The sequence below is a fragment of the Athene cunicularia genome (assembly GCF_003259725.1).
Source record: "Athene cunicularia isolate RWA chromosome 7 unlocalized genomic scaffold, athCun1 chr7_part1, whole genome shotgun sequence".
Taxonomy (NCBI): domain Eukaryota; kingdom Metazoa; phylum Chordata; class Aves; order Strigiformes; family Strigidae; genus Athene; species Athene cunicularia.
In genome coordinates, this window is record NW_020799107.1 from 24,293,560 (window position 1) to 24,308,745 (window position 15,186).

At 38.7% G+C, this 15,186-nt stretch overlaps 1 protein-coding gene across 10 annotated transcripts in view; it reads left to right on the plus strand.

Annotated features, from left to right (window-relative positions):
• The first annotated feature begins 6 nt into the window (after positions 1-6).
• Positions 7-15,186, plus strand: part of EPB41L5 (erythrocyte membrane protein band 4.1 like 5) — a 59,207-nt gene continuing 44,027 nt past the window's right edge. For 6 of the 10 annotated variants that reach the window (XR_003398755.1, XM_026852070.1, XM_026852072.1 and 3 more), the window contains exons 1-3: positions 7-125; positions 515-705; positions 11,131-11,235. Coding sequence is in view for 9 of the 10 variants with exons in the window: in XM_026852070.1 (XP_026707871.1) it covers positions 122-125; positions 515-705; positions 11,131-11,235 (300 nt within the window). In the remaining variant the exon portion in view is untranslated. Of the gene's footprint in view, positions 325-514; positions 706-11,130; positions 11,236-15,186 lie in introns of all 10 variants that reach the window. The other 4 variants (XM_026852073.1, XM_026852074.1, XM_026852078.1 and 1 more) reach the window with 2 other exon arrangements.

Consider the following 15,186-nt stretch of genomic DNA (forward strand, 5'->3'; position numbering starts at 1 on the left):
CGAAAGGCGCTCGCCTGCCTGCGCGAAGCCTTTGCTTGGGAGGCTCCGCACCTGAGCCCGGCCTGGAAGCGAAGTCCTGGGCGGGAAGGGCCGTTCGTAACTTTTTTTCGATGAAAGAGGGATGGGTACGCCAGCCAAGGAAATTGCGAGTGCAGTTCTGAGTTGTTTCTAGCTTGGAGAGAGCATCACCATCTTGCCGAAGAGCGCGGTAGCGTTTGTGTTAATGAAGCGTTGCAGTTAATTGTGTGAGATCTGCGTGATCGCTGGATTTTTCCCGAACGTACTTTCAGATTGTCACAACAATCACCCCAACTACCATCAGAGGTTTGAGCTAAGTTTTTTCAAAGTAGCCAAAGGGTGCGGGTATTTAAATTCGAAGAAGTGAAACAGCAGTTTGAATCTCCAACAGCTCTTTATCAAAGTCAGGCATTTTCTAAGAACACTAAATTCAGGCTGTTATATATTTTTTTCTGTGAAAAACCAACGTACTCTTTATCTGTCTTGCATTTCATAGCAAAGATGCTGAGCTTTTTCCGTCGAACCCTCGGACGGCGGTCTATGCGTAAGCATGCGGAGAAAGAACGGCTGAGAGAGGCCCAAAGAGCTGCAACTCACATCCCTGCAGCTGGGGATGCAAAGTCCATCATTACCTGCCGAGTAGCGCTGCTGGATGGAACAGATGTCAGCGTGGACTTACCGGTACGAGTGATGCAAGCTAGTGTCAATCTGATTGTCCTCGGCTGTTTACAAGTTAGGTAGAGGCATGTCTGTTTGTCACAGTAAGCAGTCCTGTGACTTAACATCTAGTAAGTTGCTGGTCATAAGTTACTGACAGAACAGTTAACTTTTGTTATTCACTGAAACTAGAGAGTGTTTTGTTAGGTGTCATTATGCCCTATACATTGAACGCTTTCTAGTGTGTTAACGTAACTGTTGTGCTAAGGCTTAACTTGAGAGGGTAATGTTTTTTGGATGAACTGGATTTTCTTTTTAGTGAGCTATACATGTACTTTGAGAAGGAAGGTAGACCTCTTGGTGTAACTGTGGAAGGACAGAAGTACTAGCAGTAATTTCTGTGTTGGTTTTGTTTGTTTTGATTTTATGTCAGGGATGGATGCAGTTTTTAACACTAACTTGAGAGGGTAGGGGAAGAGAAGAATTCTACTTCCTTCCCCTCCTTAGGGCAGATTATATAGCAGAGATTGTCTCACAGCACAGTGCTTTATTGGGAGTGAGATGTTAGCCACTGTTTTACATTTCTAAAGCTCCCTTAATATACACGTGTCTGTTCTGCTTTGCTTAATTACGTACCTGGTTTTGGCCCACAGGATGAACAGTGGCAATGGAAGTGATGTGCTCTGTTTTTCCATTACCACGTGTTATAGTTGTTAGTGACTTGTTTTGAGCTCACATGGCTGAGTTAGGAAGCTGTAGGTCTGTGAGACCGAAGTAAATTCCGTAGGATTTGGGTGTAGTAACAGTTCTGCTGATGTTGGAGCTGCTGCCTAGGAAGAGCGTGTGGAGCAGCCACTCCTGAAACAGCTTTTCTTTTCTCTCTTTCTATTTTAAACACAGTTCTAGAGTGTTTTATGAAGTTAGCCTGAGGAAGGCTCAGTTCGTTTAAGTATTGAGGGGCGTTGTTGACAGAGTGAGCGGAAATAACTGGAGATATCCAGAGTCCCAAGTATTCTGGAGTTAAAGAAATAGCTTGGCATCTGCATTTGTGAAATGACTATACAGATAGGTGTTTATAGAGGGCAGTAAAACTAATTTGTACATCTCTGAAACAATGTAATGAACATATCCAGTGCTGCTTAGTGCCTAGGATGTTTGATTTGAGGCCAGGAATGCCTACAAACACTTTATAGCAAGAGTTGCACTTAAAAAGTACTCATGTTTAAATTGGTATCTCCACATAACCAGAGCAGTTAAAGAGCAATCTTTGGAGCTGGAGTTGGCTCTGTGGGCAAATTCCTGGCTCCTCTAACAACATTTCTAAGGCTTTGAGGAGCATAAATTCAACCTGAAGAGGTGTCATGACCTGCCATCTGGACTATAAAACTTAGATCAGGGTGCAGGAGTAACTATTTATTTCTACAAGAAACTTTTTTTACTCGTTGTTTTTTTTTTCTTTATAAGCCAATATAAAGCTTTGTCTATGGACATCTAAGTTATGAGCAACAGTAAATAAATATACTAAATCTACATAGCTAGATGCAGTAATTACAGTGCATTGTCAGTGGTTGACAGGTGCCAGTTCCTTTGGTGATTAAAATACAATGAATTAAAAGTAGATTAAAGTTTAATTTCAAAGTCCTTAGTGTGTTTGTTCTTGTGTCTCCACTTAGCATTGTTCATATTTTGGGGTTGACTCTGAAAGAGAAAAAAAAAAAAAAAGGAGGGGGAAGGCGGGATGAAGTGGAGGGTACAAAATCCTGTACGAAAACAACACTGCTTTCTAAAATCTACAGCTGAATCAAAACTACATGTTTGTATGAGAGAGTGTGAGAGAGAGAGAGTGTTGGGTTTTTTTCTTTCACAAAAGCTTTCCTTGCTCTTTGAGCTAAGGCCTCTTCTAAGACTGGTTCTGTTAGTTTAGAAAGAAGTAGATTGGGTTTACTATGAACTCATGTTATCTCGAAGAGGTGCCCTCGGGTTTGCCAGTTCAGTGATGCACAGTCCCATTGTCTACCTAACTTCTGTAAAATTGTTTTATTGAAAAAAAAAAAAACCAACCCAAACTCAAACCAGAAAGTGTTTCTTAAGACTGAATCACTTAGCAAACAGGTTAGTTCATGGCCAGAGAAAGAGTTTCCTTGGCAAGAATGAATGCCATGACTACAATGGCATTTTTAATCCAAGGCTACATAAATACTTTACAGTGGCATAAGTTGTTGCTGCCACAGGAAGAAAAGATGTTGCTTTCATTATTGCATTTGTCCTTGTTTTTGCGTACCCCTTGGCAGAAGAAACAGTTTTTTGGCAGCCAGACAGTAAGCTAAGTCAAAAAAATGCTGTGGCTGAAAATAATCGGTATAATTTTGTTATGTTAGTTTCCAGCTGGAGCGATTCTCCAATCTGCTTCTCCATGTGCCTCCACAAATGTGGTAAAGAATCATTTAGAGGCAGTATCAGGCTTATGCTTGCTTAAAATGCTTGTTGAGCTATATCCTTACAGTGAATTTGCTACTGAAAATACAGAGTATTCTGGAGTTATGGTCGTTCATATAATTGCTGGATTTCTGTTTAAATTAAAAAAACAGAAAAGGGGAAAAAAATTCCCAACCACAGGTAACATTATCACTTAAGCCAAACATGTTTTGGAGTCTTTTTAGCAGCAAATGATGTTTTTATGAATATTAACAATGAGACAGAAGGGACGTGTGGTAAATGATGCAGTTGATTTAATTTATTAAACACCAAGCCAGGATTTGAGCAGTAACTCTGCTTTTTGTCCACTGATCTTATCTATCATGTCTGTCAAGCCACTTAATCTGTCTGGTTTTGTATTTCTTCTGTTGTTTTTAATTACAAAATTGCCTAATTTGAGCTGTTCACCAAAGCTACAGTCCTACGCAGCACAGAGACTGCATTCTTTTTAAGAATCTACTTAGTTCGTAGCCATGTCAATGACAAACATCAGTGTTATGTACACTCTTTACTGTCACTTTGGTATGTTCAAAATGGGAGGCGTGAATTTCATGCACATTAACAGTGTTCTTTTGGGGCAGATTGAAAGGTGTGAGGTTTCCCCCCCCCCCTTTCATCTCAGATTCTAAAGTTGTGTTTTGACCTGGTAGTTTCCTTCGTCTATTACCACTTGTTTGAAGTTTTATGTTTGTCCAAATGCATTTGGTGATTTTGACAGAATTATCATGTGCTTAGTGAAACTCTAAGAAGCTTATTATTTTTTTAATCTCTGAAAAGTTTTTATAAAACATATGGTGTCTGTTAACTGTGCTGTTGTTGATGTTGTTCATACATGCTGTTAATTTACCTCAAGCTCAATTTGGACAAAAGTTGGGTTGTGCTTTTTCTTCTAATTGTTTTAAGATTTGTGGGTGGAATGTTTGCTTAGTGGTATGAGCAGTGAGGACAAGAACTGTTTTGCTGACATCCCCTATCTTCTAATCCTGTTCCCAAGCGAAAACTCAACTTCCCCCAGTGCACCTCTGGAATTCCCAACAGGTCAAAAGCCATGAACAGCTCTGGTTTAGTACCTGAAGATGCCATCAGCTCAGTCATACCAATCTGGGCTCCCAGGGAACCCCTCAGCAGCTGGAATACTGGCTCTTCTGGTGGTCACGGTTTGTGGGAAAGACTGGTTGGGGAGGGGGGAGGGCATCATAGCAGTGTTTTTCCTTGAAAGCTGTTTTTAACCGGAGTCACCAACAGCTTGTGAAATACTTGAGAACAAAAATGTTTGTCAAGAATTTCAAATAAGGTGCTGTTTTGAGTACTGGAGGGCTCCAGAGGATTTTTAAATGTTTTTTTTTATGTTTAATGGTTGGACTAGATGATCTTCAAGGTCTTTTCCAACCTAGATGATTCTGTGATTCTGTGAAAAGATCTAAAAATTGAGTATTTGTGGTAGAGGCAGTAAATTCTATGCTATTCATAGGAATAACTGGGAGAGAGAAAAGATAACCTAGATAAAGGGGAAAAATGGTAAGGTAAATAAGGTAAATTAAATTACAGGGATACACTTGGAATTATGTACCTTTTTTAAAATTTGTGGATAGCTTTCTGTGGGGGAACAACCTTACAGTAGCAACAGATAGTAAGTATGGGGTCTTACCGAAGCAGCACTGTACTTTGTGGAAGCCAGAGGTGTTTTGGTAAAAAACCCTGACCCTGCTTAACCTACAATTTGCATAATCTTCTCACGGATAATAGAGCATTAATTGTATTTCAGTTTCTGTACGTGCAATCTAAGATTTAGGCAAAAGCTTCCTGGTGGTACAAGGTGAAAGACACAAATTAGGAGAATGGATGCTCTCTTGAGTAGCTTTTCATCTTAGAATATTCCTTATGCACGCATGAAATTTAATATGGAGATTGCAAAATAAGACGGTTTTGTCCTTATTGTAATGAGGTATCATTAAAACAAGGTCTTATATAAACCAGTCCCAGAGCTCTGTGGAATAGTAGCAATTAGCTAAAGTGTTTATGGTTTTGGAGTAACCCTTACAAAATTAGATAAAAAGTATTTGTAGTGATTATTTTATATAGAATGGAGAAATCTATCTGGAATACCAAAAACATTGCCAGCAAACTGTTAACAAGTGCTGATGGCTTTTTGTGTGGAGGGAGATGATCTGTGTTGATCTGACTACAAGATCGGGGATGTATTGTAATAGTTGTTTTTTATTCAGTAATCCGCTCTGGGTTTTTTTAAAGCTTGTAGAATATTTGTGGTTACTTGCTGAGTATTCGTAGCTGTAAATATGAAATACAGAATGCTGCCTGTGGCACAGATGCTGATTAAAAAGAAAACCTATAATGCTAAAAGTATTAGAAAAATCAGTCTTTCAATAAAATGAGTAATCTTAGTGTTCAAGGCTGGCTTTTAATAAATTTGACTAAATCTCAGCTGACAAAAGTAATGAGTAAATACACATTTGCTTGTGTGTGTTAAGACTATGAAGTTTTGGATTTTTTTCCCATGTGGTCTTTGTCTTAAATTATTGAAATGCTTTTGACTCTTTGCTTATACTACTCAAAGACCTTTAGGGGACTGAAACTGGGAAAATCAATCCTGAGCTGAGTGTTACAAAGCAGAGGTGCTGCCTGTGGCGTAAGGGGGCCCAAGCCATAGTGCAGGTTGGTCCTGGGGCGTCAGATTTAAATGCATATTGAGATTGAGTGTATGACATACAAAGGACATGCTGAGTGGTTTCAGCACTTCTGAGCAGCAGCAGAATCACAGTCTGCATGTACCGAGCTATGCTGGGAGCCCAGTCATTCTGGGTTAAGGGCAAGTGAGCGTTTCAGGCTTGCTGCCACGCACCATGCCCTGGCACGGGTGGAAAGGGAGGAAGGGAGCAGCTGGAAGCGAGCTGTGCCTGCTATCAGAGTAATTTATTTGGCCTGCAGTGTTTCTGGGGATGGTGCTGCGGGCTGGTTTAGCTGCCCGCAGGTTTAGCATTCCTAACGTGCAGCATAACAGCAAATTTTGTCTGAAACCGTGCTTTCCTGCTGATCTGCCTCTGTGAAGAGCACGGTCAAGGACTGAGACTTACATACTCTTAACCAGACTGCTGCTGAGAAACCTGCAGGTCGAACACCAAATAAAACTAAGTGTCTGAGAATATACTGGAGGGCAGGTATTTAATCTCTAAACCTTAATGCTGGACAAGCAGTTTGGATATATTCTGTATCAGAAAGAACATTAGGAAATAGATTCAGAAATTAATTAAATCCCATGTGTAACTAGAAGATACACACTTTCTGGGAGAGGAAAACTAAGAGACTTCTGGCAAAACTAAATGACAAGTATGAATGTTTTGGATTTTTTTATGTATAGGGTAAATAACCTGAGCACATTAAAATGTTTCTATGTAGTAGTCTAATAAATGTACAGTTATGACAGGTATTGAAATCAATTCTTGATAAAGATTTTTGGGAGATGCCTTTCTCTTTCTCCAGAGAATAACAGAACAAAATGTTTAATCCCAAATGTTTGTCTTCCTATATTTGGGAGAGATTGAGCAAATAAAAGAATTGATAAACTCTGTCTCTGCAGGTAGAAATTATTTTCTGCAGCCTTCCAACCTGCAGGGCTTTTCACTCAGTACAAGAATATATGGTGCACCTTGTCAAAGGCTGGGGATAAAACAGAGAGAAACAGAAATGGTGTTTTGCTGCCAGTGGCATCTTTAGATGAAGGAGAAAATTGACTGGGGAGTTGGGGAAAAATTACTTGAAAGATTGATGCTTCAAGTTTGAGGAGAGGAGCAGTTCCATTTGTAGGTCAGTACTTAAAGCCATAAGAAGATCAGGGTGATACAAATAATGTGTACTTCTAACACTGCCTTTGTAAAGATAAGGGGTTTTGACTCTGCAATTCTCCAGCAAGCCTTAATGATGTTAACTATAGATACTGTTTTCATGATACTGAGATGAAATCTTTTTCCTTTAAAGCTCACTGTTGGAGCTTTCTCATGGCTTTTTTTTTTTTTTTTTTTTTTTTTTTTTTTTAAATGTGTTGTTTGGGAGAAAGGGTTTTAACTTCATAAAAAATGAACAGGTTCCCCTGCTGCTCTCACACTGCAATGGCCTGCAGATGTGCATAGGTGACATCCAACAACTGTAGATGTAAATCCTGAATAGGGATCTGTAGCTTCTTCGGGAGTAAATGGGGTCTTTCTGAGGAAACTCGTATGAATATGAATGGCAACCCTCTTACTGAGTTGACAAAAGCCAGGAAGGCAGGTTTTTTGCCCTTCAGTAGTTACTGCAGGCAATGGCTACTGTTAATTATTGTTAATAAGTAATATTAACATAATCGTTTGAAGAAATCTTCTGACAGAAAAGTACAGCTGCAAAGACACAAGCGAGAATAAGTCCCATGAAGGTAAAGCTTATTCATCTCTTTGTTCAGAGGTCATCTTATATAGGGACCTCCTTCACAAAGAAAAGAAATAAAGAGGAGATAAACCCTCTTCTGATAAGCATTTTAGTTAGTATATTCTTTAGGGAGGTTTTTTACTTTTGATTTTATTTTTTTCAAGTTTTGGAAGTTTGAAGTACTTCACTGTGCTTAAAAACCTGATAAAAACCTGTAAAAGTGAGCCATTCAGCTGGTGGCTGCCCAGCACAAGGCTCTCGCCCTGTTGTGAGCTGGTGGTGTCTCACCAGTGCTGGTCTGTACTGGCTGCTAGTGCTGAAGGTCGGTCAGGCGAGGTGTGGAGCACAGGGTTGATGGCTTATGCTGTTGAATCCATTTATGTGAAAAAACCTTTACATCCGAGGCCATGAGAAAAGGGTATACATACTGCCTCTCTAGTTTTAGGCAGTGACTGAGATGCCTGAGCCAAGGTGAGTGAGTGTCTCCAATATCACCTTTTCCCAGTGATGAAGACAGACCAGCCTGCCGAGGTGAACACCAGTTGGCTTTACCCAGTCTTGCTGCTGGGGTGAAGTCCAGCCTTTCTACCACCTACTCTGCTGGCAATTGCAGTTAAGAGCAGCATGAGGTGTCGTTAGGACACATGTAGGAGCACCTCTTCCATTCAGGGGATGGGGGGCACGATTCACACCAAAGCAATCAAAAGATGCTTTTTATCTCATTCCAGAGTGTGGCAAAACCACTAGATGACCCGCCCTAAATAAATGATATATTTTATTTAAGTTTCCCGGTTCAGTCGTTGATTCACGGGCTGTGAGGTGTTTGCTGTTGCTTCCTACAGAGTATAGCAAACTGTGTAAATGAAGTAGTCAGGTTTTACAGAATTACAAACCCATGAGGAGTTTGTACCCTGAAGGGAGGACCAGCCACTGGCTGGACTGCTTCTGAGTGGAGTCGTTAATAGTTCATCTGTAACCATTAAACAGCTTCAAAATATTTGTCCTCTTGAGAGTAACCTGAGCTCTGCTTAAAGGAAAAAAGAATAGAGAAAGGAGAAAAAAGAAAAAAAAAAGAAAAAAAAAAAAAGGAGCTAGGGTAGCAGTGGGATAAAAATGTCATTTAAATTGAATGTTGCCACTACGGAGTTACAGGTAACTTCTCACTAGCAAATGTAGCAGATGTGTATCTGTGCTATGTCTTTTGAAAACACTTGAGAACAGTTTTATCGGAAAAAAAAAAAAAATTCTTAAAAATTGACCTGTTGCAAACCAATTTTTGGCCATTTGTTTAAATATGAGGAAGAAGGACTTTAGAAAGACTTTAAAAAAATTTTTGAATGTAACATTAAAGCACGTGTGAAACTTTTGCTGATTGGCACCAAATACAGCTACTGATGGCTTAAGTCATGTGCAAAGTACAGCATAATTAATTCCATGTTGACAGCCTTGGTCATTTAAATCAGAAAACAACCAGTCGCCCTGCAAATCTTTCCACAGCCACTCCAGAGCTATTCTTCGGGGACTTTCTCCTGTATTAGTCATTCTGAGTCCACTTGATCTTTTGAGTGCTTTGCTGAGATTACTGAAAAGGCAAACATGCTCTGAAACAAATTTGCTGCAGCAGAATTTTGAACAAGTTTTGGTTGTTGGTAGTCTGAGATAGTATGTGTAGTAATTCCAGGCTTGATTTAAAGTGCTCTCTTGCCTGTCCCCAGGAGGGAATTTGACAAAGATAACTGGTTAATTACAGTTTTAAGAGGTGATTTACTGAGGAAATTGGAAAGATCTAAAATGTTCTGCTCATTAAGAGGAGATTTTTTCTCTAGTTTAAGGTGCAGAAAGCTTCATGCAAAATAGAACATTTTCCTGGTTTAGCTGTTGCAAATGCTGAATTGAATTCACTTGTATATCTTATTGTTTAAATATAAGGTATCCCATATTGAGAGAAAATACCAACAGTTCAATACCTTCCCCTTTCAAGGAAGAGTAGAGACTCAAATAGTAGAAGAAATGTGTGGATTTTATGTAGGTGATTTGCCTTAAGGCTTCTCTGAGAGTCTTGCTGGTGTTTAATGATTCTGCTATTGCTCAAGTACTTTTTCTTGAAGTCAGAAAAAACTTGCCCTGAGTGAGTCTGATGAGGTCTACATCTCAGCATTTTCATTATACAACGTCTTGCAGATGCTGTGTGGATGTGAAGTTGCCTGCTGGTCTAATTGCCTTCCATTCCCCCTACCTCCCCCAATACTTGGAAATAAATAACTGGGAAAACTTGCTTAGGCAAGTTCAGTTTACAGACTTCTTTGAGATTTTACTTTGGACTGCAAAATGTCATGTTGGATTTAACTAAAGCATACAGTAAACCAATCATTATGATTGCAAAGTTGAATATATAATATTTGAAGATCGGGGAGAGGAAGGTAGTAAAAATTAAGTACGCTGCATTTCTCACATGGATATGACTTGGTGATTAAACTGGATTATTTCTGAGAATAAGAATTCCGGTTGGCCAGGAATTTGGTGGGGTTGACTAAATCCGGTAATTAGTAGCTTACTATAAAATATGCTTAGAAAGTTAGCCCACTTATTAAGTTATGAATGTATAAATATTAAGATAAAAGATTGCAATATGTGAGAACATTACGGAAATAGAGAAATCCTTAAATTACTTGCAGAGTAAGCATTTAGAAGTATTTTTTTTAACACTGACTTGTACTCAGATCTACTGATTTAATGTATTTTTACTTTTAGGCATCTCAGGTATTACTGTTAAACTTTTCTTTCACTGTATTACTATGAAAGAGTTCATAGCATGAAAAATGTATGTTGTGTAGAAACTGCCCAGTGCTATTCATGTGCCTTCACTTTAAAAACAACTGTTAAATTTTTTAAATCATCGCTATAAAAATTATGTTTACTTGGGACCACAGCTGTTTTTTTCAGAAATTACGTAAAAATACATGCAGTGACTTTTTGCACCTACAAGTGCGTTTTATGAATTTACTGTTGTAAACGTGTTATCTAAGTACTATTCATTAAAGTTGCTTGACTCGGACTGTTTCCTGGCAGTTGTTAAAAGCACTTGCTGATGGGATGGTCTATTCTAATTCAGTACACCTTGCTATCTGCTTCAAAACTGGTGAATTGCCTAAATATCAAACAGTAGTAAATTCTTAAGCAATTTGCTGTACTTTGCTCTAAAAATTTTCCAGTGCATTGTATTAGCTATAGTTCCAGTTCTACTGAACTTTGATGAGAAAGAAAGCCTAAAAGGGACGATGATAAAATTATGTTTTAGCACTCAGTCTTGTGCAAATCAATGTTGACATTTCCCATGTCCTTTAAGGATCTTATATGTGCTTCTTGTAGGGTGACATTTGCCTTTCAGAAAAACAACCATTAAAAAATATGAGAGAAAAAAATATTTTCCATGCTGTATTTTCAGACACTTATTCTTGGGATTCTCTTACTTTTGGAATTTACAATATAAAGTATCCTTAGAAGAATATCAATTCTACAATAAATCTACCTGCTAAGTACTAGATCCTGTTCTATTTTCAGAAAAAAGCCAAGGGCCAGCTCCTGTTTGAACAGATCATGTATCATCTGGACCTTATAGAAAGCGACTACTTTGGATTAAGGTTCATGGATTCAGCACAAGTGGCGGTGAGTAGCAGTGCTTATTTTTTCTTTTTTTTCCTCTTTCTTTTCTTTCTTTTAAGCAACAATCTAAAAGCTATGTCTTAATATTGACAAAAATGCTATAAGAAAGCTGCCTTTTTTAAGTTTTCTGCAGAAGCTCTGTGGTGTGTTGGTTTAAGTGACCCTAAGTTTAATTCCACCTTGAGCACTCTTAACATATTATAATGCTGTTGTCTCTTCCTTTCTTGTCTTTCACTTGTTCCTGTCATACCTTCTGTTGTTAGGTAGGGTGACCCAGTAGGGCCCTAGAGCCTGGCACATCTTGTAGCAATTCTTGATGCTACTGATACAGGGAGAAAGGGGCAAAACTAGAGTGTGTGCTTGGTCCTTCGTTGTTCTACAGAGTGTAGAAAGTTTTTCTTTGCCAAATCAATCAACTTTCTTGTTAACAAAACTCATCTTGTTAATGTCTGTTTGGAAATAATCTTGGCAATATCTTTGATTTGCTCAAATTGGTTGTGACTCAGACCTGCAACTAGAAATTTTTGTGAGGATACAGGTGTGTTTATATCTGCCAGATAGTTTGAGTAGAGGATTCTTGCAAGCCTGAGTTTGTTTGTGAAATTTGTTGTGTGTTTGTAAAAATGTGACTGCTTTTGAAAACAAAAGCAAGGCATTCTTTGTCACAAGCAACTACAATTCTTTCACTTGGGGGCTGTGCAGTTTTATGATGCTTCTTATGGCCAAGTTCTTAACCCTGCCCACAAGGATAGCTGCAAGTTAAGTGAGGTGTTAGACAAGGAGTGGATTTTTGTTTTTGTCCTGCATCCCAGTAATTTAAACCTATATTTACTTATTCCAACACCCCCAGGTAGAAAGAGATCTGAGTTTTAATATTGTGTATGTCAATCTTATTTGTTAATGTATGACCTAATTGTTTTAGCATTTCAAGTCCACTTCAGAATTATTTCATGATTGGGAAGGCAGAGTGGATTCACAGACAGTTGCTGCTGAGCTGTATACCCACATATTTTGAGGTCAGCATAGAAAATGCAGGCAGTGACATATATTCCTTTACTTCTGTGAAGGTCTATGTCCAGAGCAATTTGAAAATGACATCACAATTGTTACAGCTTTGCACCATGGCAAAAAACTCGCCAAGCTTGAATCTTTGACAGAACCTGACAAAGTTGCACACGGTGTTATCCACTCCAAAGCATGCTTACAGCCTAACGGCTACTTTGCAAAACTCTTGCAATCCAGTTTTATGCTTAGCTTGTAATTGTAGAGAACATCTGAGAAAATAATTTGTGTTCAGCATCTGAAGCAAATTTCATGACTAGCAGGATTAGCTGCTGCTGGGCTGCAGTTTCCAGTAGTGAAAGTGGTCTTAAGTGTCTCTTGCAGAACAGACATTTTACAGTAAGAAGAAAAAGACCATTATACTAATGGAGGGATGTCATTCAGAACCATGCATGCCTCCTACCAGCAGAAATTAGAAAACAGTCCATTGCATACCATTTTATATATATAAGAATCATGTTAGGTCTGTTAAGCATGTGTAGTGTAGGAAGTTGGGTATTGATAGTGAATGACTCCCTTGCATTTATCATTTTGCTTCAGGAAAAAAACAAATCTGTACATTTTAATAATCCTAACAATTTCTGCCATGTGGCTTCTGAAGTATTCCCTTGTGCCTCTAGGATCCATAAGACTTCACAGTGGGTTAATTATAACTGGTAAAACTATGTGGTAAACTTATTTTCTCTTCGTGTTCTGTTACCAAGTATTGTAATTTCATTTTGAAATGGGGAAATAAGAGTTAATCTTTTCTGCCTCAGCAATGGCTCAGGGCTTGCTTTTGTCCAGCAAATTGTTACTTCCAGTCCAGACAGCACCTGATTGAGTATTTGATAGTGCGCAATCTACTAGGTACAAGCCATTTCAAACTTCATTTGCTTCATTTTCTTAACTATGTGTGACTGAGAAGAGGCAGAGTAGAGATAACAATCTGTTTAAACTGGACTTTAATGATACGCTCAGTATAACTAAGCAGAAAAGATTGCATTTTGCCAGAGGAACAGAACACAACAGCCAGAGATAATTGCTTTAAGAAATGAAAAACTGTTGTGATGGCACCCATTCTTGTAAAGAGGAGCTGGCACATTCTAGCAGAAACCCAATCCGCAGCTGGAAACAAAGGCAGAGACTAATCAAGTGTCTTGTCAAAGATTATTCAGGAGACTTGTTAAATAAACAGTGTAAGAATCCAGTCCCTTACTGTGGTCAGAATTGTCTGCTGCCTCTGAGGGTGATAATCTTTCCGCTACCCAATTTAAATCTAAGTATATTGTCTTACTAGCTAGTTACACCTGATGATACAAAAACTCTGGCAAACTAGCAGTATGTAGTTAAATAAAAAATTGATACTTCCCCTGTTTAACTACGAATGAGTTTTCAATAAATTTTTGAACAGTTGAAGGATAGCTTTTTTTTTTCCTTCTTTTGAGCTGCTGAAGTGATTAATAGTTAGATGTTTGAGTTTATGATGTACTGGGGAGTGAGTGGAACCCAGACTCTTCCTGACATTTTAGATTTTAGGATTCAAATACTAGCTGCTTTAAAGAAGTTTTTGAAACAATTAGTTAAGTGAAAGAATTGTCATTTTCATGTGATTTTGGTGTTCATTGCTAGTCTGATGGTTAGGAATAGATTCCTCACCTCCCTCCCTCAGGTAAGAGTCAGGAGATGGCAAAAGGAGTTATTTGCAAGATTGTCCACCATACATCAGACTTGGTCTGGCAGCCAAGGGAACAAACAGGCTATTGTTAATTTGAGTAACTTCAGCTGAGAATGACAACGAACAGTGCAGCATGAAGATTGCTGTTAACTTATTGGACTATTTGGTTTTCTTCCAGCAGTGCTGGAGAGATGTCTCTATTAAGGAGGCACTGAACATTTAACAGGTGGCAGATTTGTAATTCTAACATACAGTTTGCAAGCTTCAATACTTGCTCGTTCTAATGGAATTGTACAACATATTGGTTTATTACTCTGGCAGTTTTATCTAATGTAGCGCTTAATGCTGAAAATTATTCGTATAGCATTTCACTAAGTTATGCACCCATTAATTCCATAAAGTATGGAACCAGTTTTAGCCTTACAGTCTTGCTAAGAAAAACCTCCTTTACCCTACCTTCTTGAAATGCTGCTGGGTTTTAGGTGTTGGTTTTGTGTTTTATTTTGGGTTGTCTTTTTTTTTTTTTTTAATTTGTGAAGCAGCAAACTGTTTTAGTAAGGACTTGCAGTACTCTATGCAGTCTGTTGTTCATACTGGGTTTTGTTTAGCAAACTTTATCTCTACATTTCAGCAGTAGACTGTGCTGAGCAAATGCTCATCAAAATGTAAACTTTCTGCCAGGTCCACTTGAATTCCATTTTAATCACGTGGAATAAATCTTAAGTTTCCCAACATCTGTGTGTGTGTCCATGCATGTGCTCGTTTGAGATTTTTTTTGTTTTGTTTTGGGTTGTCGGTTCCCCCCCCCCCCATTTAAAAGCAATTCTGTTTCCCTTCTTACACACACCCGTTATGGTTCAGACAGAGCTCTTGCAGGCAGTGGTGGTAAGAGATGAGCGGAGTAAAACCCTATCAGTGCCTGTCGTGGGCCTCTCAGTTGCCTTCCCATGGAATGTGGAGGAGATGAGAGAAAACAGGAGGGAGATGAAACAGGCGTGCACAGACAGTCCTGGAGTCTAGAAATGGCTCCCTTTGCCATTCCTTTATCTAAATCACCTGCAAGCCTCCAAGTGGGTAGTTTGTACATTTTTATGGTGAAGGAAGGAGTAAGTAAATTGTCTCCTACAGCAAGTGAGTTTATGGAATAGGAAGAGAGATTATGTAATTTTCTTAAAGAAACAAAAAAAATTGCTTAACTCCATTCGTTGACAGTGTAAGCAAAGTTGACATAAATA